At 48.4% G+C, this 23,036-nt stretch overlaps 1 protein-coding gene across 1 annotated transcript in view; it reads left to right on the top strand.

Moving 5' to 3' along the window:
- The window catches only part of LOC131212578 (phosphofurin acidic cluster sorting protein 2), a 30,762-nt gene extending 7,733 nt beyond the window's left edge, over window positions 1–23,029 (top strand). The window contains exons 2-11 of the mRNA XM_058206494.1: window positions 13,915–14,749; window positions 14,826–15,138; window positions 16,067–16,219; window positions 16,960–17,479; window positions 17,548–17,702; window positions 17,776–18,035; window positions 18,113–18,466; window positions 18,566–18,653; window positions 18,732–18,848; window positions 18,926–23,029. Coding sequence (XP_058062477.1) covers window positions 13,915–14,749; window positions 14,826–15,138; window positions 16,067–16,219; window positions 16,960–17,479; window positions 17,548–17,702; window positions 17,776–18,035; window positions 18,113–18,466; window positions 18,566–18,653; window positions 18,732–18,848; window positions 18,926–19,056 — 2,926 coding nt within the window. The 3' untranslated portion in view covers window positions 19,057–23,029. The remainder of the gene's footprint in view (window positions 1–13,914; window positions 14,750–14,825; window positions 15,139–16,066; window positions 16,220–16,959; window positions 17,480–17,547; window positions 17,703–17,775; window positions 18,036–18,112; window positions 18,467–18,565; window positions 18,654–18,731; window positions 18,849–18,925) is intronic.
- The last annotated feature ends 7 nt before the right edge of the window (window positions 23,030–23,036 follow it).

Raw genomic sequence — 23,036 nt, forward strand, 5'->3', positions numbered from 1 at the left:
ATAAGCAAATACAGTCAGTCGAGTCCAGTCGGTCAAAGATGCAACAACCATCAGGGCTTATTGAATGACTAATGCAAACGCCCGGCTGTGACACACGAACCACGAAATTGTCACCATTTCCGAACCCCGCCCCGGCCAGAGATGGGTGGTGACTCTCGGGGACACACAGGAAGCGGCACATGCAAAACCCGTGTGCGAATGACTCAGCAAGACCTGGCTGGACCTGGGTAGGGAATGGGTTCAAGATGTTGCCGTGTTCCGGTCCGCCGCCGGTTGTCAACAGCAACGGTATCGGAGGTTCCGGAGGAGGCCACAAAACAAAGCCATAAATATGGCTGGTAGGCTGCGTAACGACGTAAATGTGGACCTGGACCTGTCTGACCGGCGGTGGCTGGCGGTCGAGAACTAGTGTTTCACTAGGCCGACTTTATGGTTGCTGCGGCGGAAGATGTATAAATATTTCAATTCCCTGCCCGGAATGTCGGGTCGCCGGGACCCAAGAGGGTTGTGGTGGGTTGAAGTTTTTCGGTGAGTGGGCTGGTGGTTGATTGGTATTGATTTTTTGTTGTGTTTGTCGTTCTTCCCGGAATCTCATATTCCGCTGGGCCGTGTCACTTGCTCACGCAGTGCGCCATGTTCCCCGAGGACCCGACCCGAGTCGTAGGCTCGTCTCACAAACACACACGCGTGTGGGTGTGCGGTTACATGTTTTGCGAAAAACAACTTTTATTGTAACCCACGACTCCAGACTGCGGCGCTCGGTTGCGCTCCATTTACGGTCCGGCGACGGCGGTACTTACGTTCTGGCGTGCGTAATGGCGGAAGTGGCCGCAAGGGAAGGATGTCGGGGGCGCGCTAGGCGCGCACTGCGCCGTAATCATAGAAATGCGCGCCGCCCACCCTTATTATTGTTTTTGTCCGGTGTCTGTCGGTGTTGACACAAATTCCCACTGTAACGAAGGAATCCCTTGGAACACGGGACACAATGGATTGGAGCTGGACCCCAAAAACCCCCAAAACTCAACCCAGGGAACCAACCAGCAGGTCTGTGTGTCCTTTTCATAATCGCTTGGGTCCCCAATCGCGCCCGGGGGGTCGAGGTCCACTTTGGACTACATTTGGACCTACGTACTGCATAAGTAATGAGTCGCCCGCCCGGGTCGTTAGTGGTGCATTTGGGTGGGCCACATGGTTCCGGCCACGAGCCGGGCGATCGATACCGACGGAAGACAGCCGGCTGATGGGCAGTTTTCGAATCGTCCGAACTCCGCCCCGGGGGCTGTTCGATCGAAATCTCTTCCACTTTCAATGTGGCGTCCTTCGAGGGGTCTATTTTTATGCCATCGCTGCGCCGTGACAGGTGTGTGTTGACATTCATCATCATTGTTGTGCACTTATCTTCTCCGTTCCACCGGTCAGCCTTCGGTGTGATATCTCCCACCGTGCGAAGATGAGCTCTCGATGATGTGGTCGGCGGCCATCCGATGCTGTTGGACGTGTACGGGGTGTTGTTCGTACGTGGCAATCACGCGCTTCACGTACCTCGGTTTTTGTAACCGAGCAACTACCCACATCAGCCCACTTCCTGTTTCGCATCTGTCTATTACGGTGCATTGCTTCTTTTTGCTGCCATTTGGTTCCCACTCTTTCTCTCGATCTCTGCCTCTCTCTCTCTCCCCGTTCCGGGGCTGTTGTGGGAGCGGGGATTCTCGCGCCTCCCCAGTGCGCCGTACGGTGGCCACCACCTCCGGATTATGCTCTCCCCGCCGCCAGCCATCGGGAGTTGGGAGCAGCCTCGCGATGCGCCGTAAACAATTGGTTCTTTCACCCGTGACGTGTGTCCCGTGGTTCTGGGGTCTTCTAGTGGTACTCGATTGAAATGGAATGTAAAATAGCCCCGAGCCTATCGTCACTAACACCGCTAGGCCCCACTGTTGTCAGCTCTTTTAGCTGCTGGCCTAGCCCTCAGAAATTTCAAATGCTGTCGTGACGTGACGATTGTTTGTCTGCTTCAGTCTAGCGTTGTATTGTCTACACTTATTCTAGTTCACCGATGAATGGGTCTTGCACTGACGGATTTGGCAATTGATCGCGCAATCTGCTGGTTTTGTAAAGTCCTGGTGTGAACTGAAATGTGGAAAAACGGGTTGATTCTAGTCTCTCGGGCAGTTCTACGTCAGTTAGGGGCTACGTTACGAATGGTCTTCAGTAGGAGTAGTGGTTCTGCATTGTTTGAAGATTTCGATCCGGTTCGACATAACTCTTGAGCGATTCATAAATATGGATTTGACTGCGTATTGGGATAGTTTGGAGTTTTTGTTGATATGATAGTGTACTAAATCGTGTGTTCCTAACTATTTAAAGTACTGATTCCAAACGACTCCGATGCGAAACGGGACGCCATACGCTGGCAGAAAATCGGGAAATATTAAAAACTTATTTCCAAAATGGTGAGTCGTATACTTTAGCTGTACGCAATTTGAAAATCTTATTTCATTTAAGCTCATTTCCAACTCGGAAAATATAAAATAACCCACACGTCGTGCAAGACAGCAAGACAAGCACCCACAACGAGCTACTCTTTGGTCTGGCGGTATCATCGCTCCATTTTTCTTCTAAAATGAAGAAGAAGCCACCGTAATCGTCGATGGCGTACGCTGCCGATAAATATTGGCTGCCCTTTTCCGTTTGGCTATACAAAACAACGGTTGAATATTTGTCGATGCTTAAACATTTATTTGAAGGGTAGATGTTTATATAAAATACAATTTTGGTTGCAGAAAATTGGGAAATATGAAAAAAATTCCTGAAGTGATAGGTCGTCAACTCATTCGTCGAATGCACATTTTATTGAAGCTCATTTCCACCTCGGTAGCTATGTTAACATGCAGTGTTGCAGTTCGGAAAATCCACATATCGTGCAAGAGAAGCCGATGCACCCAGAACGAGTGACTGTTTGATGATGCAAATTTTGGCTGATTGGTTCTTCGGCGAAATTGAAGCTGAAAACTTGGACGGCATTTGGTTTCAACAGGACGGCGCTACGTGCCATACAGCGACAGCCACAATCGATATTTTGTGCCCAATCTTCGGAATCCAAACACTAGATGGAGCACCCTATACATATAGATTTTGTTGCGTATTGCGATAGTTTGGAGTTTTTGTTGATCCAACAGTGTACCGCTTCTAAATAATGATTGTTTGAATGTTAACCGTTTGTCTAGATGTGTTCCTAAATATTTGAAGTACTGATTCCAGGGGACTCCGGTTCCCACTCTGGACTTTGGTGATGATTTTTCTTTGGCGTTTCAGAGTTATGCCAACTCACTTCCAGTTTGGGGTATGCCGTTGGGAAATTCTAGGCCGCAGTTTCTGGGTGTTGTACAGGATCCGGGATCCACAATGGCTCACGATCAACGCTGGCGTGATAAGAATAAAAAGCCAGCGGCGCTGCTGGGTACCCACACTGACGCCTGATGCAACTTTCATTAGGGTATCATGTAACACCCTGCGCCATGGGCCATACCCAGAGAGAGAGAGAGCTGTGTTTGATTATCTTCCCAACCGAGGGCGGCCGAGCTGCTGGCCGAGCAATTGTAGCGATAGTGGCGTTAACGTGTGATGCAACACACAATGTAAATAATATTCCGACCGCTGCGGTTACACACCCTATTTGACTGCGTAGTGGCTGCGCTGCGCCGCGTAGCGCTTCCTTCCTCGTGTGCGCTTTGTTGTAAGTTTCACTCATCGTTTTTGGTCCCGAGCCGAGTGCCGAGAGTAGTACCACCTCTTCATCACCATCGTTCACCTTATCCAGCTATCAACGCGGTTGATCGTGAGCGTTTTCACCACCGATCGTGCCTTGAGTTGCTCGATGATCCACAGCCAAACCGTGGTGTCGTGCCACAGAAATAGAACGAAACATCACCATCATCGCCTGAGCGGAAAATGTGTACCCCAGGCGGTGACACACCGTGGTCGCCCCCCGGGGGGCCGTTTGGAGCATCCTCTCCAAACACTAAACCCATCGGGGTGTGGGACAACAGCTATTAATTACGGCGTGCGTGACACATCCACCCGGTTCCGTGCCCGGTTCGGTGGTGGGATATTCGCCGCTGAATAAGCGCGTGGTTTCAGGTTTAGTCATCGCCATCGGAGACCGGACCCGGCGGTGGCCGCGGCGTAGGAGGTGCTCGTGAGTTCGGGGTTTGAGTTGCGAAAATGTTGCCCCGTAACCGGTGCAGTGAATGCAAATGATGCCGGTGAGCATAAAGCCATCTCTTATCCGCCATTATTTGACAAGCTTTGGCCACCGAGCGATTGCGAAAACTGCAAATGCGGGCGTTTGGGGGGTAAAATCGAAAGTAGCGCCTACGTTGCAGCGGTTCGGCTCCAGAGGTCGGCCACATCCTCCGACCGGCGAGTGAAAGTTTATATCATGCTGCAACCCGCACCGAACCGTTTAGAGCCGTGCAACTCCCGGACCAACGGCGGACAGTGATTTTTAGTGTACCCCGTTTTGCTCTGTTTCTCGCCACCGCCCTCGCATCATGCTGCCGGGCGGGGGACGTTGTTGATGCGTTTGCGGCGAGAATCAATTTGGGGTTCGGTGGCACGCCACGCGCGAAGCGCGTATCTGGAGCATGGGTGGAATTTATTCGGTGAAACTGTTGATTGTCATTCATAAATGCAGCGGAAATTTTGCGCACCCCGTAACCGGGTGGCCGGGTCGAGCGGTGGAGCACTGGTTGCTTCAGCTCGCGTGGTGGTGGCACGTGACGCTAGAGAGGGTGTAGAGTTGTGAAGAGGTCCATCCATTTCAGCTTTAAAAAATATTGCGCCTTGGCAAATGTCGAACGCTTCACTGTTTTCCAGTCCGACTCGAACGAGCAAAGCACTCCCCCCCCCCGGTTCTAATCGTTTATCGGGCGAAACTTATCAGAAGCCGCTGCCGTCGCCATGTTTGTAGTTTATATGTTTGGAGCATTGTTTTCCTTGCAAACTGTTGTTTACCTTCGACGGGTATTGCTGTGTTGATCGGGTTTAATACTGCGCCCTTACACAGGCTGGCTGACTGGCTTGGGCGTTTTGACACGTTTTTGACAGTTCGTGATGTACGATTCCCTGTCAATCCGACCAAACACGCAACCATCGTTTGTTCTAGGCCTAATCTAGGCCGTGTAGTCGTTTGTCGGACGGTTAACTGTCTTTGACCATGATCACCTGAAGCGTTGAAAATTCTTATTTTGAATCCATTTCTCATCGTCCGTGATTAGTCATATTGAAGTATGGCGTATTTGTGCAGATATTTCGGACAATTTAATACCACTTTTTACACTAGCGATTATATACACATCTGTGTTTGAACTAACAAGACACGCTACCATCTGTTAACACATCATCGTTTTTAAAATGTACCCTTGAATGTGTGTTTGAGTGTCAACGGTCTGTTTGACAAACTCAGACTAGTACTGTCTATGTATCGGCCCTTCAAGTAACAGAAATCGAACATACCTTGCACATGTCGTAGAATATGCCTTCACTGGCCTTAGAATTTTATATACGAAAGAAAGAATCGCGACGGAACACGTAGAACACACACAGAGCTCTGTACCTTGAGAATCGGACTGTTAAACAGATGGCTCTAGCTGTCAATTTGGTCCTCCTAATTTTGCTTTTTTTCAGGCTTTTAATTTCACATCAGGCAAATGATTTCAGGTTGAAAAAAAAAAACTTGTAGTTCGCAACTTATTTTTGAAAGAGTTAGATCATGTCAACTTTTGTGCCCGAAAAATGAAGTTTCGCGGGGATCAATATTTTTCTGCTACCTGTTGAAGAAAACTGCTACCGAATCGCATCAAATGCTTGTCGAAGCTTGTTTTTAGAAGATCGCAGTGGTTGAAGTGGTTTAAAAAAAACTAAAAAGTGCCGATTTTGGCTTGATAACCAAAGAGTGTCGGAGGACTCCAAAAAGGACTTTCTGATGGGATCAGAAAGGGTTGGTGCATCTCAAGCTCCTAAAATGAGGTGAAATCGTTAATTCAGACAAATTATCATTATAAACCCTGCATTGATCGAAAAATAACCATAATGGGCCAGAAGGTAACTTGGTTTCGGACACAATCAAAACACTTGGCTGGGAACTGCTTTCCTCTCCGCTGTATTCACCAGACTTGGCTTTCTTTGGACACTTCTTCGTGAGGGAAACCTAATCACAACTACGCGATTTTGGACTTGATACAATTAACACAACAACAAAATTTGGACACTATTATTCGTTAGTTGGTATTATTCGCTTCGAGGTCCAAATCTTTTGAAATAGGGCAAAGTTGTGTCTGATTTTGATTACACCCGGACACCCCGATAAACCGGTCCATCAAAGCAGCAATGCTCTGGAGACTTATCAACCGACACAAATTTCCTTTTCGACGGCTTTTGGGACGGCGCTTCGCACCATCTGTCACCAAAAAAAGGGAACCGTTTTTCTTTCTACACCACCCAATTCGCGTCGCAATTTTGGAGATCCGCGGCCTTGTGCCGGCCGGGATGGCCATGGCCCGGGGTCCCCGTTATAAATAAGCTCCCTCCCCACCCAAAAACTCATCGCGCTCGCTAATTGATGAACGTCAGATGTCGGCTAAAAGTGTAAAAGGCAACGCTGTGCGCCGATGGCCACTCACCAGCAGCAAGGTCGACCGGCGGCACCCGGACGGACGGCAGGGAACCGGAACCGAAAACGTCGACTTGGGGGGCACCGGATGCGGCGGGACCGGTTTGTTGTCGCAGTTTGTGCCGGCGTCTTTTCTGGTGTCGATATGATGGGTTGCGCCCTGTTCCGCGTGGCTGTTGTTTTTCGTCGCGTTGCGCGTCGAATTCCCGAATCAACAAACAGCTTCGGCGGTCGTGGATTGGCCACCGCAAGACCCTGTCACGGCCGGGTTGGAGTGCCGTGGCCATCACACGGCCCATTTGTTTGGACCTTCAGAGAGAAAGACAGACCGAGAGAGAGAGAGAGAGAGAGAGAGAGATCGGCGTTGCGGCGGCGGCGATGGGCGAATTTAATCGCCCGTCCGCTAATCGCCTGTGACAGTGCGTCGCGATGGAGCGTCTAATGACGCGTCCGTTGCGCGTGCGATCGCCGAGCGTGACAGGCGATATAATTGTGCATTCAGACACACGAAACACGGGTTACGATTTATTCCCCGAAATGCTGCGAAATGCCGGCGGCTCAGGATTTTATTTCGATGTCAAAGTTTATGATTTACTGCCTTATGGCGCTTCCCGCAGGTGGCGAAAGCGCGCGCGCACCACCTTTCGCCATGTTGGGACTTCTTTCTGACAATTGCCAGGCGGGACCAGGGGACCGATGCAAATAAGTTAGTGAGTTGGTGGCCGACGAAACGGAAGATTGGCGACGGCGAGATCATCATCGGCGGGCACCGTAAGTGGGCTCATAAATCATCCATTGGCCTAGATTGTCTCGGTCGCTCGGCGCGATTATGCTCGGACGTGAGGATCTTCTTCGTTCCAGTGCTCCCGTGTCCGCGAGTAAGAGACACCACACTTTATGTGCAATGGAAGCGTTTTTTCGGGACAAACGACGCTCCCTGTGAGTACGTGCGATAAGAGCAAACTCGGCGAAGAAGTGAAAAGCATCAGCGAATTTCCAATCGAGACGACGGCGCCTGTGGTAGGGTTTTCACTTTCCCAGATACCACACTTCCTTCGCCGTTTTTTGGCCACCACCGGGCACCGGACGCTTTCGCTTTATGATCGGCAGTGGCGATGGTGTGACGTTTCGCTGGATCTTATGCTGGCCTCCACACGGGCTTTTGGCCACCGGCCGACCGACCGACCCACACGCGGTGCCGTAATCGATTTGTGTGAGTCGGTAACGAGTTTGTTCACGGTATCGGAGCAGCTTCCCTTTTCTTATGCGGCGCGCTCGCCTGGCTCTCGTTATCGAAAGTGTGTTGTGGCGTTCCGTCTGCAGCTCGCCATCGGACAATCATCTGGTGGCTGGTGCGCTTTCGTCTTCTTCCCCTTATGCTCTGGCTGGTTGGCGGTGGTCCGGGGAAATGCTTTCACTCGGTTTTCGCTGCTGCGTGAGAAAAATCGGACAAAAAGGTGATTTTTTTTCGATCGCGCTCGCGCGTGCGTGCATAACACGCTCCGGCATATTCATCCCGCACATTTCGCACATTATGCAATGGTTTTGGAAGCTGGGCGGTGAGCAGGAAAATCGGTCCTGAGGGCCGCGTGTCGGAGAGAGGCCGCGAATGGCGCGCTCGGCTGGGTGGGTAAGATTGAATGATTAGTCCGGCTAACAACGTGTATTGAAACTGGTGGCTGGTAATCTATTCTGGCCTAGTTTTCGGGCGGCACCGTCGCTGGGAGAAGCTTCTTCCGCTGACCCACCTTGCGTACAGCTTCGTTCCGCGCAAGTCTGGCGGGGAGTCGTGAACTGGAATGATGAATGAGCGCATAAATAGTTCCGCCGGTCCAACCGGTCCGGTCGACGACACGGTGGTGATGGCCAGGTTGCGGTTGGTAGCTTCCTGGGTAAGCACAAGGTCGTCGGATGGGAGAAATCTGGGATGATGTGTATTCGCGTCCCGGGTGGGGAGGCCCAGACCACATCGTCTGCGCCGGACACACATATTTAAGGGCAAATGAATAAATAAAACTGAAAGATAAATTGATGAATCTCGGCCGTGCCCCGGGGGGTTGGCCCAGAAGGGAGCCCCCTTGCTTACGGCCAATCAACTGGCAGTGGCATTGAGCGGGGGGCCAGTAACTCGAATGATGTGGCAATGATCGGTAAGGGCGCCCGGCAAATCTTTGATCCATTTCCCAGAGCAGAGTCAGAGTACTCCGCGGGGCGGCGGCAAAGTTCCAATAAGAAGTTCCTTCTCTGTTGAAAGTAATTTTCCTTTAGTTTTATCCACTTTTATAGGGACTGCTCAACGTTCAATGGCGTCCTTAGTCAACTTTTTTGTAACTTCCGAGCGTTATAATTCACTTGCATAATCTGATAGATAGCTTCCTTGTTAGATGTTCTAACCATCTTCAATTATGTCGTCAACCGGAGGCTGTAGGATATGGAGTTCTTCCAAGTGTTCAGTTAATTCTTTTGTCCGAAGCTTCCTTGGCCTTTCGCACTCGTAAACACACGGTCTCTGCTTAATTTGTTGCAATTTTTTGTGCGATTTCCGAGATTCCGATTTAAATGAGTTACTCGAAGATTACGTCAAACAAGAACAAATTCGCTTCGAAGCACTTTTGGACCCCCCGAAACATGCCCTTTTGAGGGTAGCTTTATTCAGCTGCACATTCGACGAACGCTCGCAAGCCAGGCGTGAGGCCCCACCGGTTTCATTAATTATTCCGACCACCTCGTTACTGATTCGCGCCAAGAGTTGTCGTCTCCGGGGTAGTAAATTTTCTCTTTATCTTTTCCGATTGTTCTCGCTTCGTGACCTTTTGCCGGGGAGCACGAAAAGCGAATGAAAAACAGACACAAAAAAACACAAGCAAACGGAAATGCACACTTCGGAGGAAGGGCTTTTCTTTTCGTGTTCGCTTATTATCCAAATTTATGAATCCAAAGTTTGGTTCACAATGCACAAGAGTTATGTGGTCGGCACCGGCGCCGGTCTCCTGGGAGGAGAGACAGAACTTACTCCTAAATACTGGCGTCCCCCAAAGGGTTGCCCGGTGAACGATGAGTCACCGGTGAGCGGTGGCCAGCCAGAGGACGTCGCCCGGGAAGGTTATGCCAAGAGCAGGTTGGCACCGGAAGGTTACGCATGGTAACCTTGAAAGTGTGGAGCCAGTCGGGGTGCAGCCCTCGGGATGCCGCTATGCATTGCTGAAGTGGGCCACATCTAATGAATACACATATTTCCACAACTTCCTGCAGCGTGTTGTGTCTAACTAATTGTCATTCTCCTGGGGAATCATATTTAGATGCACCGAACGTAGCGTCTCGGAAAGTTCCTTTTTGTGACTACTAGAGGCATTAATGCGCGTAGACGATAAGGGCATCGGCGATGGCGCCCGTTATGGTTGCGCACGCCAACGGAAAAGGAAAAGTAGAAACCTTCCCATGGGCCCGGCCGGGGGTTTTGCCGTCTCGCCGGAATGACGTGGCGCAATAATTGGTATCAATCAATCGATCAATCATTTAATCAAAATAGTCATCCATTAGCATAGACCTATGGGGGTACACCCTCGGCGCGAAGGCGACGACGCAAAAGGGCTCTCTACCATCCGGACCGCGAGGCGTGTGGTGCTAATGAAACGACCCAGCAGCGGCCGGCTACACGCAAATTAAAATCGCAACATATTATCGGCATTAAGCGGGTCTCGTAAAGGCGATAAAATATGCTCTCTCGGCTCTCGGGGCAATAAGTGCAGCCAGCAGCAGCAGCAGCCGCCGTGGCAGTTCCAAAGCAGTTCGATCCGCTCGGCCAAAGGCGCGGCTCGGATCGCGTCGATGATAACCACATGCTGGGCGGCCGCTCCTTGTTTCGTGGTTCGATTACTATTAACATTTTTATGGGGTGAAAAATGGTCTGTTTTTCCTTTTCGGTGGTGCGATTTTTTCGGTAAAACGTGCTTCTGATGCCACGTCCCATTAACGGGACAATAAAAATAGCACTTTATCTGTAGGCTGGGCTGGGCCAGCTCCGCGTGTGTTGCCCCACGAATGGCGCAGCATCTCAGGAACACATGTGGGCCGCTGCCTGGGTGGTGCTGATTGTCAACATTCTTTCCGCGGCTCCGGATCTGCCAAGGTCTCTGCGGTGCGAGAGATGATCGGTCGGTCGGGTTGCAGCAGTGGTCGGCTTTTTGCATCACGCACAGGCAGCATTCCGCAACAAGACGCCCAAAAAAGAAGACCTCACCCCGAGGCATTGAAAGATAAAAATATCTCGCCCGTGAGCACACCGCACCCGACTGTGGATCAATGCACTGCCGCCATCGCCGCCGGGTGTTGCGATCTTTAGGGTGTGAAGGTCTACGGAAGTGTGGTACCTACGGAAAAGGGCCGCATTGAGTGGCGTGGCGTCAGTGTCAGTGGCCTGGGCCTCTGACGGGAACCTTCGCATCCATCTTTCAACGGGAGCAACGTTCGCACGGGAAATAGATTTGCATTTGGACAGGACACTTGTCGGCGCCGAAACCGGGCTGACTTCCGGCCAAGACCGGCCAACATACGTATGCATCCACGGGGCCAAGTAATTGGCAGTAAACCGGTGCAATGGCAATGCATCGTAGCGTTAAAGTGACCTCCTTTCGGGTTGGTGAATCAATAGTGTGGAGTGTGGCCACAAGTCAATTCGGAAGGAGATCCGATATTTTTAACCCATTTTATTGGGTGATAATAATTCGGAGGGTAAACACGGCCCGGTCTATTCTTCTAAGATTATAAAAATAAAAATAAAAGAATTCGGAGGGGTTCCCTTGGTAATTCCAGTTGGGAGAGCGATTTTATAAAAAAAAAACATTGTTCCGTGGATTAATGAATACTTAAGTAGAAGTTTTAAAATTAGTTCTCGATGGCTTTTGTTTACGTGTTATTAGTTATCAGTCGTTCACGAACAGCGCCGCGAATTATTCCGCACGCGTCACTCAAATTGGTATCTATAATCCATAACGCGCATAACGTCTATAATTACGGACGTAAGATTTTTATGGTCGCCACATAACTGAGTGTTTTTCCGATTGACGGCCGATTGTAGAGACTCGTTAGCTACTAGGCGTAATGAGCATTGAGCAGCATTAATTTCGTAATTTCACTGCCTAAATTATCTTCTCATAATGTAAGCTACACCCAACACCTATTTGTTTTGCGATTTTTCACAATAAAGTTGGTTGGCGTACTTTGCCATCTTCAGAAACATTGCGGAACCGTCCGCACAGAGTCCGTTGAGGATTCGTTATGGGCTAGCCAGCCCGCCAACTTAACTACTTATTATCCCGCCGCGGACACACAAACACATGGTGTGTACTATTGTTTGGGACCACCGTGCGGGGCGCTATAAACACCAAGCGAGGCGGTAAAAATAAAATGCGAACCGGGCAAAAACAACTATACAACGCCAAACTCGTGACACGAGGGCGACATCGTCGCAATGGATTAAGTGACATACCGCGGATCGGGGGGCTCGTACTTTTGCGCAACGGCAGTGGGCTGCAATTAATTTTACGGTGGGCAATTAGTTTACCAACATTTTAGGGGACCAGCAGCTGCCACGGGCTGCTGCCCGTCGTGTGTTCCTGGGCATTCCTGCTGATTGCAAAATCAATTCCAACTGTGCCTGTTGGGACAGCGGCCAGGAACGTGGGGTGTGTGTGGTCACGCTGAAGGTTGCTAGCTAATTTGGCAAGCACAGGGAAAGACAGTTGACATTCTAATCGGCATTCAGCGGTTGCGGGACCAAAACTACTGGCTACTGCAGCCCTAAAAGCGGATGGTTGCGGCCACGCGGTTGTCACGTCAGACCCCAGGGCCCCCACCTTGCCAATAATGGCCAGCGAAAGTGAGGTTAAGTGGCCACCGTCCAGCCAAACTGTGCTACACATAACCGTCCGCCCGCTTTCGACGACGAGTCCGCGAGTCGTTTACAACGGTTGACTTTCCCGGTCCGGGTGCGGTTTGTAGCGTGTTCGTGTTACGTGCCCACGGCACGGAATCACGACAAAGGACGTTTGTTTGATCAATTTGTGACGCATAATCCTACGACGCGTGAGCGAGATAACCGACCGAAGCGTCCCAAACCGTATATTTATAATGTGTTGGCTTTTGGCTTGAAATTTCATGACCTTTTGTGACCACCTGTCAGTCGATTTGCATCGTTGCTTGTGCCATTTGGGTGCAAGCTTTTATGATCCTCACGCACCTTTTACGTCCTAAACACTGGCTGGTCACCGTAACTGGCTGCGCCGATGGAAAATGTACATTTTACCTATCAATCAACCGTTCGCCCCAAGGGTCTATCCTATCCTTCGACCGTCTTCCGACCGTTGTGGCTCGCACGTACCGCGTTCTACGGCGCTGTGGAAGACAAAGGGCCTACGAGACGGACGTGCCTTGCTTCAATTCGCACTTTACGTCAGTCTGCGCACGTGGTGCTACCTTCCAGCTATGCTCTTTGCCCTCCGGAACCGGAAGAAACGGTTCCGGCAGTGTTGGAAGAAAGGCCACAACCAGCAGACCGGTGTGTTGTTAAAGACCGGCGATAGATATCTCGATTGCTGTTCGATTCGTGGCCGTTCCGTTTGGGCGAAACAAAAGTCACGACGATCCTCGGTTGCGCGGTTAGTTTAATTAACAACGGGTGGAATTAGTCACGGTCATCATCCTGTCATCGCCGATTATCGTTAGTCAAAATGTTGGTTGTCTTTTACCAAATGACAGTGGCGACGTAAACAAAAGAGAATTAGAAAGGGAGTCAAAATTAGGAAATCACGCATTGTTACTTGGTTTAGACAATTAGAGGTTATCAGTAGTGTTTTATCTACCCTAAGGCAAAGGGCTGAGGGCACATAAAATGGCTGCAACATTAAGCATAGGTTATCACGAATGTCTGTAACGATACAACGATAAGGATCATAATCTCCCACCTCCGAACCCGGGGCCGGCCGGACAAGATGTGTCGATCGGGTGGTTGGTGGCCGGCAGTGTGTTCCCTTTTCTATGCGTCCTTTTTCTGTTACTCATAATTTATGCACCACACATTGTCGTCCATTCTGTTGATTGTCGTGCCCACCGAATGTTACCCACACGGCACACATGTATCAAATTGACGTGACGAATGCAAATACGTAAATTATAACATGTGGACCCACTGGACGCCACTAGCAGTGTCATTTCATTCTTCATTCCGCATTCTTCTTCCTTTGCAGATTATGCTCGTTAAAAATTACCCGTCTCTCGCTGCTCACGCCACTTCCGGCGGATCTGACGTCGCTCTCGTTGGCGGTGCGGATGCAAAGTTCGAAACGAACGCTACGCTCTCACGAGATCCCAGTGCCACAGTCGCTAGGTTCGGGTCTGAACAGTGGCTCAACCGTTGCAGGAGGCGGCCTCGGTTCCACTGCGAGTGCTGGTATCGGCGGGAGCGTTACCGGTGGTGCTGGTGGTGGGGCCACCGGGGGACAGTTGCACTCACCACCGTTGCTGGAGACGGAGCTGGACCTTCACTTCAGCTTACAGTATCCACACTTCATCAAGCGCGACGGTAATCGCCTGTTGATTCTGCTGCAGCGACGCAAAAAGTACAAAACGCGCACCATCCTCGGCTACAAGACGCTCGCGGAAGGCGTCATCCGGATGGATGCGGTCCTGCAGAAGTCGATGGACATGACGGTGGAGCTGAACGGATCGGGCAAGGCTGGGCGCGCCGGTTTAACCATAGCGACGCTGCGTGCCACGCAGGTCACGTCCATTCCGGTCGATCAGGACAACAAGAACAACAACAGCCTGCTGGTGACGGACCGTGTGAACGAGTACTCGGACGAGGACGAGGAACAGGAGTTCAGCTCCGGTGACGACAACGACGAAGGGCTGTCGGGATACGCGGCCAAGCGCAACTATGCCGGGAAGCGCGATTCGTACAAAAAGTTCGAATCCGGCGAGCAGGAGGACGACGGCAATATGTTGCCCTCGAACCAGGCCGATAGCGACAGTGATTTCGAGAACATGGCCAAAGAGAAAGGTTCGAGAGGAAAAATGAGTCGGGTAAGGGGGACCGCAGAGGACGGCTTGACAGCAACGCGGCTGGGTAACGATTTCTGGATTCTTGTTTTTTTTCCAGCAACGAAACTTCAAACAACGCATCATCTCACTGCTCAAACGGTTCAAGGTGCCGGAGGAACTGGAAGGTGACGTGCCGGAGCGCGGTCCGGCACTGCGAGGCAAGCGCGATCTGGACGCGCTCTTCCAGGAGCTGGAGTCGTTGTCCTGCGGCGAAGGGGACGACTCCGGGCAGGACATGGACAGTCTATCTATCGGCTCGACGCCGAAGCCATCGCTGAGGCCATTCTTTGAGAACTCGGGTAAACCAGTGCTTACCCAGCAGCATTCTTCGATACAGCTGAGCTCGCTACAGCAGAAAGGGGGTAACAAAGGTAAACCATGGCCCAGGAGCGCGCGCGCGGACGATGGAGGCGAGCCCCGTCGTATCCTTGCTTATGGCTTTTGAGTTAGTTTTGTGGCTTCGTAGTAGACTTTCGCCAAACCTTCGACGTGCTCTCTCGAATCATGACCGTGTGCGGTTGCCATTTTTGTTACTGGTTAATGTTACGCATTAGCAGCGACAGCAGCAACGACGAGCAACGCGATTTTGTTTTCCTTTTTTGTGCCAGTTGTTAATTTTCGATTTGAATTAGATTTGGCTTTTAGTACCAGTACCAGCATTTTATGTTTTTTTTGTTCATATCCCAGTTTTCGTAATGCAACCATTATTCGTGTGCTTTTGATAAATTGTTTGCCCACCAAGGCTTATATTTAGCGTTTCGCGTCCACGTTTTTTTCTGCTACCGGCGTTCGCTCTACGACATTTACAGCGCGCAGTTTGCGACGCATTTTTGATAGCCGTTATCTTTGTATTATCGTTCAGGCACATTGAGCGCCAAGGAACTGCGTGTAGATTTATGATCTGTCTTGAGAGAAGAATGGTTTGCAGGAAAAATTAATTTCGTGATCTGTTCACTTTGCGCGCCAAGCGGGGCTACGAATGTTAATTTTGCATCACATGTTCCATTTTTCATAAAACTCTAGGACAAAACATTGCTCAATTAGCGATCATCCATAGTGCGCTCATCCATGAGTCGTATCATTTTGTTAACGCTATGCATGAATTTTATGTGTTAAAACTGTGTGGGTTCACATTGTTTGTCTTATCGTCCTCATCAAACCTTCAACGCGCGCTTCACATTCGATCGTATTAAAACCGTCGTTAGGCTTCCGTAATTCAGCTGACATGTCTGCATTCCGTTTTCGTTATTTCCCGTTTTTTTATTTGTTTTCTTTCATTATCTTTTATGTTCCTTTCAGATTTTATGCCAGAAAAGAAACCCAATTTAGAGAAGCGTGACTCGCTCGCCGAAAAGAAAAGCAATTCAATAACAATTGCCAATAATATTATTAATAATATGAACGGCAACAGTATTAATAACAATCAGACTAGCAATTACAGTAACAACCAAGGTTTGTAGCTTTTTTAAACAGTCGTTGTGGTTCATGTATTTACTATCAACCCTATCTTATCCACACATACACGCACACATACACAAACACATACCCACCAACACGCACACCCACACTATGTCTGACACTGTTGCGTCGTTTTGTTGTCTACATTTTCTACATTTTTCGTGCACATAATTTGTTCCTCTCTCACCACCACACCGGTTCGTTATTAGAGGCTAATGAATTTAATGAAAACACAAGTTTAAGTCAACACACTAAACACAGATTGAAATGCAGAGTTCCTTCGGTTCACACCTCTTATTTCGTACCCACGCCTCGTCGGCTTGGAAAACTAGCATTCACCGGAACTAACTACTTCTTTCACATTTTGAGATAGGGTTTGGCATTTCTGTTTTGTTCTTCAATTTATGACTGCTTAAGTTTGATTATGCAATGTTTGCGTGTGGTATGCCCGTTTTTGGCATGTTTCTTGGCATTTTTCAAAGCATACCTTTGCTAACGTTGTGTTTTGATTTGTTTACCTGTTATACTTCGTTAGTATTGCCTTAATGAAATCATTCTGTTTATCACTTACACGAGTTTCGTAATATTTTATGATATTTTCCATGATACCACGTAAAGTATCGCGATCAATTCGCTCTGCAGCATATCGGTGAACCGTCAGTTAGACGATTAGTTGCTGTCGAGAGCTTTGGGTCCACCTGTTCTCACAATGCTCGTTTTTGATATTCCTCTAGATCGTTCCGGCGATTGGAAGAACGATAGCTCCGGCAATGAAGGGGGCGCGGGCAACACCGATCCAGAGGCACTGAGCTCCGATCCGCAGAATACGGGCAGTCCGCCGAAAGAGAAGGAAACGGCCGAAAAGAAGAACCGCTTGTTTCGCACCAGCAGCAGCACTCCGAACAGTGCCAAAAAGCAAAAGCAAACGCTCAGCTTCCAAATGGAGCACCAGCAGTTGCAGCAGCATCAGCAACAGCATCAACAGAAACCATCGCCCCTGGAAACGTGTCTCTCGCCGACGAACGTGGAACCACGGAAGTCGCTGCTGGAACAGCTGCAGCGAACGTTTACCACGGAGGAATCGCTGCTACCGGAAGTGGTTACTATCGTTGGTCCACCGGAAGCAACGGCTGCCTCTCTAACGCCCCGCTTTGCGTCGCTTATATCGTCGACGTTTCGGTCAACATTTTTGCCCAACAACACGGCGGAAGTGAAAGCAATAACGCAAGCGCTTATGAACAAGATTCAAAAATAGTAAGTGATTGGCCTCGTATATTAATTGTTTTGCGTTTGTTGCTAATTTTAACTTTAATCCTTTCTAGCTGCAATTCGACCGCAAAGCCGCCCAACACGGTGAAGGTGGTTCTAGTCGGAGGCGACTGGTTGCAGGGTGCCGTGTTACGACACTATGTAGACTTGCTCGGTATACGCCCGCCAGATTGGGTGAATCATATCAGATTTTATATTATCCCCGTCGGTAAGCTATTGGACGGGAGCGATTGGTACAAGTCGAGGTGATTTAAAGCGATGGTTTTGTTCGTTTTCTCCAGGATCGTGCGGTGTGGCGCGCTACATAGGGATGATTGATTCGAGCTACATGGCCATGTTCTGTACCGAAAATTGGCAGCAGCTTTGCGAACGGGTCGCCAATCTGGAAAGTGCCCAAACGAAAAACGAATCGGCCGAGATGGTCAACCGGATACAACGCTACCTGATGTCCGGTGGCCCTTGCACACAGGTCCCGATCGCCGAAGCCATGGTGAATTATCGCGACGAAGATTCCTGTCAAATATTTGTACCATTCATCAGTGTAAGTGTGCGGATTGATGTCTGGCGCAAAGTGCATGCGTGAAGTTCAAAACATATTTTCAATCTTTCACACCACAGGACGTACGAATCGGTTGCCTTGAAGGTCCGCAACTATCACTAGATCTCGATGAATCGCTAACGTTCGCGTCGCAAAGCAGCGCCGATCGGTTACTGTCCAGTTCGCCACCCCAGAGCGGGCGGACGTCGCCACCGACATCACAAACACCGATCACCGTAAAGCAGGAGCAACAGGAAAAGCAGCAGCAGCAACCCTCGTCGTCCGCTTCGAACCAAGTGCAGGAATCGCTGGAGCTTCAGGTCGATTATTGGCCCCTAGCCCGACCGATCACCGATCAAAAGGAAAAGCCGATCGGCAAGAGTCAGGATTTGTCCGGAAAGAACAGCATCAAGAGCTCTTTCCGCCATCTACAGGTGCGTGTAGTGTTCACACATTTGTTTTCGTGTACCGAAGACAAACTGCAGTGTAAAATGTGATTTTTATGATGTTTTGTGAATTTCTACCCGGTGCAGGTTTGGAGGTTGCCACAGGTGCCAAGTTACGGGGAATTCACCAATGGTTTGACGTTGAATTTTGCCACGAAAGAGAAAAAACAAAAAAGTAAGTTTGAAGAGTTGCAATCGTGAGCAACTCGGTGACGAATGCTTCTGAATGGGCCACGTTTCCTTTTCTGTTTAGTAATGCGGTTGGGAAAGAAGAAAGAGAAAGATCGTGAAGCTGAGAAGGAGCAATGCGTGGAGGGTGTAGCTCGACTGATCTGCTCACCGAAGCAGTCCCATCCAGTTCCTTTGCGAGGTAAGGATCGGTGTGCGAGAGGAACGTCTTCATTTTCAATGGTTTAATTTTGTGCGCTCCTATAATCTATTCTATAGTGTACATCGATGGAACCGAATGGACGGGAGTTAAGTTTTTCCAGCTTTCGTCGCAGTGGCAAACACACATTAAGAACTTCCCGATTGCACTGGTCGGTGCACCGCTGGCGCCGGCCGAAATGCTAACCTAGTCAGTTTCATCCTCCGTCCTAACGGAGCTGTTACCCCTAGCGCTCACATCTAATCATTCACGCGCCGCTGGAGCAGTCTACGGCCAGCATAGTTGCGCTCCCATTTGCTCAATGAACAGTAAACTGCCATCTCTACCACGTTCTGCTGGCTGTGAACCACCGCTGCACACGTCATTCCCATTGGTTGTCGGTTTGGCTGGTAGTGGCAACACTGCCAACACCGTCATTAGAAACAATAGTAATCAAAACGGTGGCGTCGTAGCATCAGAGCGTCTGCTTCGTCCACGCAGCTGGGCCGCGGTCAGCCGACCGCGGGGTGATTAAAACTACCGTCAATGCATATCTACGGCAGGTTGTGTGTACGGTAATGGAAATGGGAGAATTAGTGGGCAGGTGAAATAGAGAATTTGAGGATTTTGTGGTTGGGTTGCTTGTTCGCCACTCGTTGGAACGATTCCGTTGATTCTCTCACCATTTTGTTGAGCAGTAAATTTTGTGACACCATGACGGAAGCGATGCTTTGCTGTTGCTGGGTAATGCAAGGGACACGTGTATTAGATATGCGTAGGATTGCGAAGTCGGCCAACGACGGTTCGCTCTTGGTAAGTGATCTAGTAATGAAACACTCCTAGCGACTGTTATACTCGTGTTCGTTTGTTTTGTGATAGAAATTGTGTTTAGTGAGAACCCCTATTATGCAGCGCTTGTTAATGCAAGTAAATGGGCCTGCAGTTTTCATCCTCAAATTTCGGTTTGTTTCTGTAGGCCTTCAAACTAGTCTGTAGGGCAAGCTTAAAATATAATAAGTTGAGATATGGAACATACAAGTCATCCATTCTCTCGTCAACGGGGATGGAATAAAAAGGCAACACTAGTGACAATAGAGAGAAAGAGATAGAGAGAACACGTAACACCGAATGTTGATTACAAAATATTTACCGTTCGGGCTTTTCACGTAAAATGTGTAGTTAAACAGCAGCTATTTAGATAATCGATTCGTGTGGCGGGATATGAAATATCCCAAAGGTTTTTGATTGATTTCAAGCTATAAGAAATTACGTAACGATGTTTGACTTTCGTACGGTTTTGGTTCAGCGTGTCGACTAAGCTGTGGAAGATGAGCACTTTCTGGTTCTATCTGGCTATTAGGATATGCTCTGTGTTGTATTTATTGCTCTCGTGAAGCCGTGCAAGGCTTGGCGAGAAAGAAAAAAAACTTGTTCAGCATGCGCAGTGAATATAAGAATTGTTCCAAAAAGAAAGGTTTTTTATTGGTTGTTTGCAGTTGCAACACTGTACCGATAGCGCTTTGCGAAGGATGAACGGAAGCTATTGTAATGTTGCAATTTTTAGTGACTATGCCATCACTCTGCATTTCGTTGAATTGCCGGTGAGCGAGTTCATGCGGAGGAGAGGAACAGAGATCATACGATTTGGCCACGTTCTATTCTAAAGTCCATCATTCATAAGGCAGTATTCATTAGCGCAAGTTTTCATATCGGATGTGCAGCAAGATCACGCTATGCTGTTCCTACAACGTGTAGGGTATGTCAAATCAGTAAATCAAACAAGAAAACAATAACATTACAAATTAATGTCTATTGGTAGCCGTCGTAGTTTAAACTCCTTCATGTTTCTCTGAGCCATTGCGCAGCGGTTGCTGAAGTAATGAAAAATGTTGAAAAATGAGATTTTAGGATAGATAAAAACACAATAAATGGCTGATAATGTATAATAGTGTCCAAGCATAGCAAAAGCCACGATAGTCATCGCGAGAACATTGAAGGCTGGTACTAACTTTATGTATGATTTCTAGATGTGTCTGTGTGCCGTGCAGGATGCAAACGATTTGTATAGTATTTTATATGATATTAAAGTAAGGGCAATTGAATAATAAAACAAAATTTCGAGTGAAAACGGGCCAGCAAATTGTGGCATGGCGCACCCCCCCCAGCAAAGCAATCGAATGAGGATGTTTTAACCGACACGAACGAGACGCTTTCAGGAGCAATTGTGCAAACATATTTATTGAACACAGGTATGTGAGAGTTTACGAGAAGCATTACTAAAAAAGAACGTCGTTTTAAACACGATAGATTTGTTTTCCGAAAAGCAGGATTGTTTGTCAATGATACGAAGTTTGGCAAAGAGGTAGGGAAATTCATTGCACTCAAAAGAGAACTAGCACTCAAACATATCCCTAGAAGGAGCAGGTGGTATTAAGCTGTACTGAATATGCATTGAATTAAGGCAAACGGGCGTTTGTCGCAAAATATGGCTGTGGATAATTTTCAGAACTCTAAACAAAAAATCACCCATACACATACAACAACACAACAACTACACATCAAACAGGGAGATCATCTCTATCCACACTCCGGGCATGCAAAGGCTACAAAATGTATCGCAGTAAAACACTTCTTGGTGGAAACCCCGATTTTCATCTGCTTAGTCCCAATTCCACGACGTAGCCAACCAACGAAGCATTGCTACTGTTCACAAGCTGAGTATTCGTTATGGAGCGCGTGGCGGGACACGCTTGTTGCCGGACATGGCACGGTTATCAGTAATATCAAAATGGGACAAGCCAAAAAAATCAGCAGTTGTCTATTATGTACGTGTACGATGTTCTTCGAACGTTTCTACTGTGTATTACTTAGACATTGCGATAGCACGCGCTCCTTGACTCAAAGGCTTCGATGTTGTGTGTACCGAACTTAGCGCCGTTTTTGCCACTCCGGGAAGAATGTGGAACAATACAAATCTTTGCAATTTTGTAGTTCAGACAGTCCAAACAATTGAGCCGTTTTTTTCAAATAACGAACACAAGATGAGAGGGTCAGACGAGTTAGTTTAGCCATAGAAAATATGCAATCTTCAACAAGTAGAGGCAGAGTATGCATTGTTTTAGTATATTACCACAAGCTCAGAGTTGTGCGTCAGCGAGGACTTTCAGATTTATGTTTCGTTAACACTTCCGTTACTATCCGACTACCGAAGGTCGATCGATGTGTTTACACAGAGTTCCTGCGCCGATATAACTTTAAGATCTGTGTACCATTTCTTAACCGCATCGTCCGCCACTTCCTGGAGAGCTGTACTGCGTAGCGCAAAACTAGCGAAATGCTTTGATCGTTCCCCAGTAGCCATTTGCCCCGTTTCGGACGTTGCGATGACAACCGAAGATATAAAAAACAATCGTTACTACCGCCACATGTCCAGCTTACTGTAGATCTCGCGTAAAGGCATAGTTTATTGTAGCATACCTTCATCTCTTAACCATCCGCTATCACGGCCATACAAAGTTGTCGACCACACAAATAAACGTAACACGTATTTCTCTGTAATAATGGCATGAAAGCGATGCAAAATGGCGCCGGATTGCCGGTTGTTGTAATACTTGGCGCCTCACTTGACCCGCGCCATTTCAGACAGGCTAATGAATAATGATTTCTCATTCACGAGCAGCGTGCGACATCATCGCTAACCATATACGAAAAAGTAAGAGACTACCCATTCTTAAACAGAAAAGAACGTATCACGCCATAGAATATCTGGATCATACCATACAACGGAACGGAAAACAATAAACGCAATAAATAAATAAAACTCTAACGTTTAAACCGAAGTCTGTGAATCGCTATCAGTTCAGTGATGGTGAAAGAATGCGCACCGCGTGTCGTTACAAGGTAAACTGAACAAAGACAACCTTTTACCAGCACGGGACACAAGAACCTCCGTTGGTCGGTGGCCAAGAAACAGTTGGCTCCAAATAGCGTTTGTCGAGCGGAACGCAATAACGGAAACTTTGCGCGCGGTAACGCCGAATGAAAATAGTTAAAACACGAAAGACGAAAGAAATGAATGTCTCAATACTGTTTTATCCATGTTTTAAACTGAACAATATATATAGATAAATGAACGTATATATAAAGCCAACAGAAAAAGAAAATAAAGCTATGAGTAAAATAAAGACGAGT

This window comes from Anopheles bellator, chromosome 2, assembly GCF_943735745.2.
Source record: "Anopheles bellator chromosome 2, idAnoBellAS_SP24_06.2, whole genome shotgun sequence".
Taxonomy (NCBI): Eukaryota; Metazoa; Arthropoda; class Insecta; order Diptera; family Culicidae; genus Anopheles; species Anopheles bellator.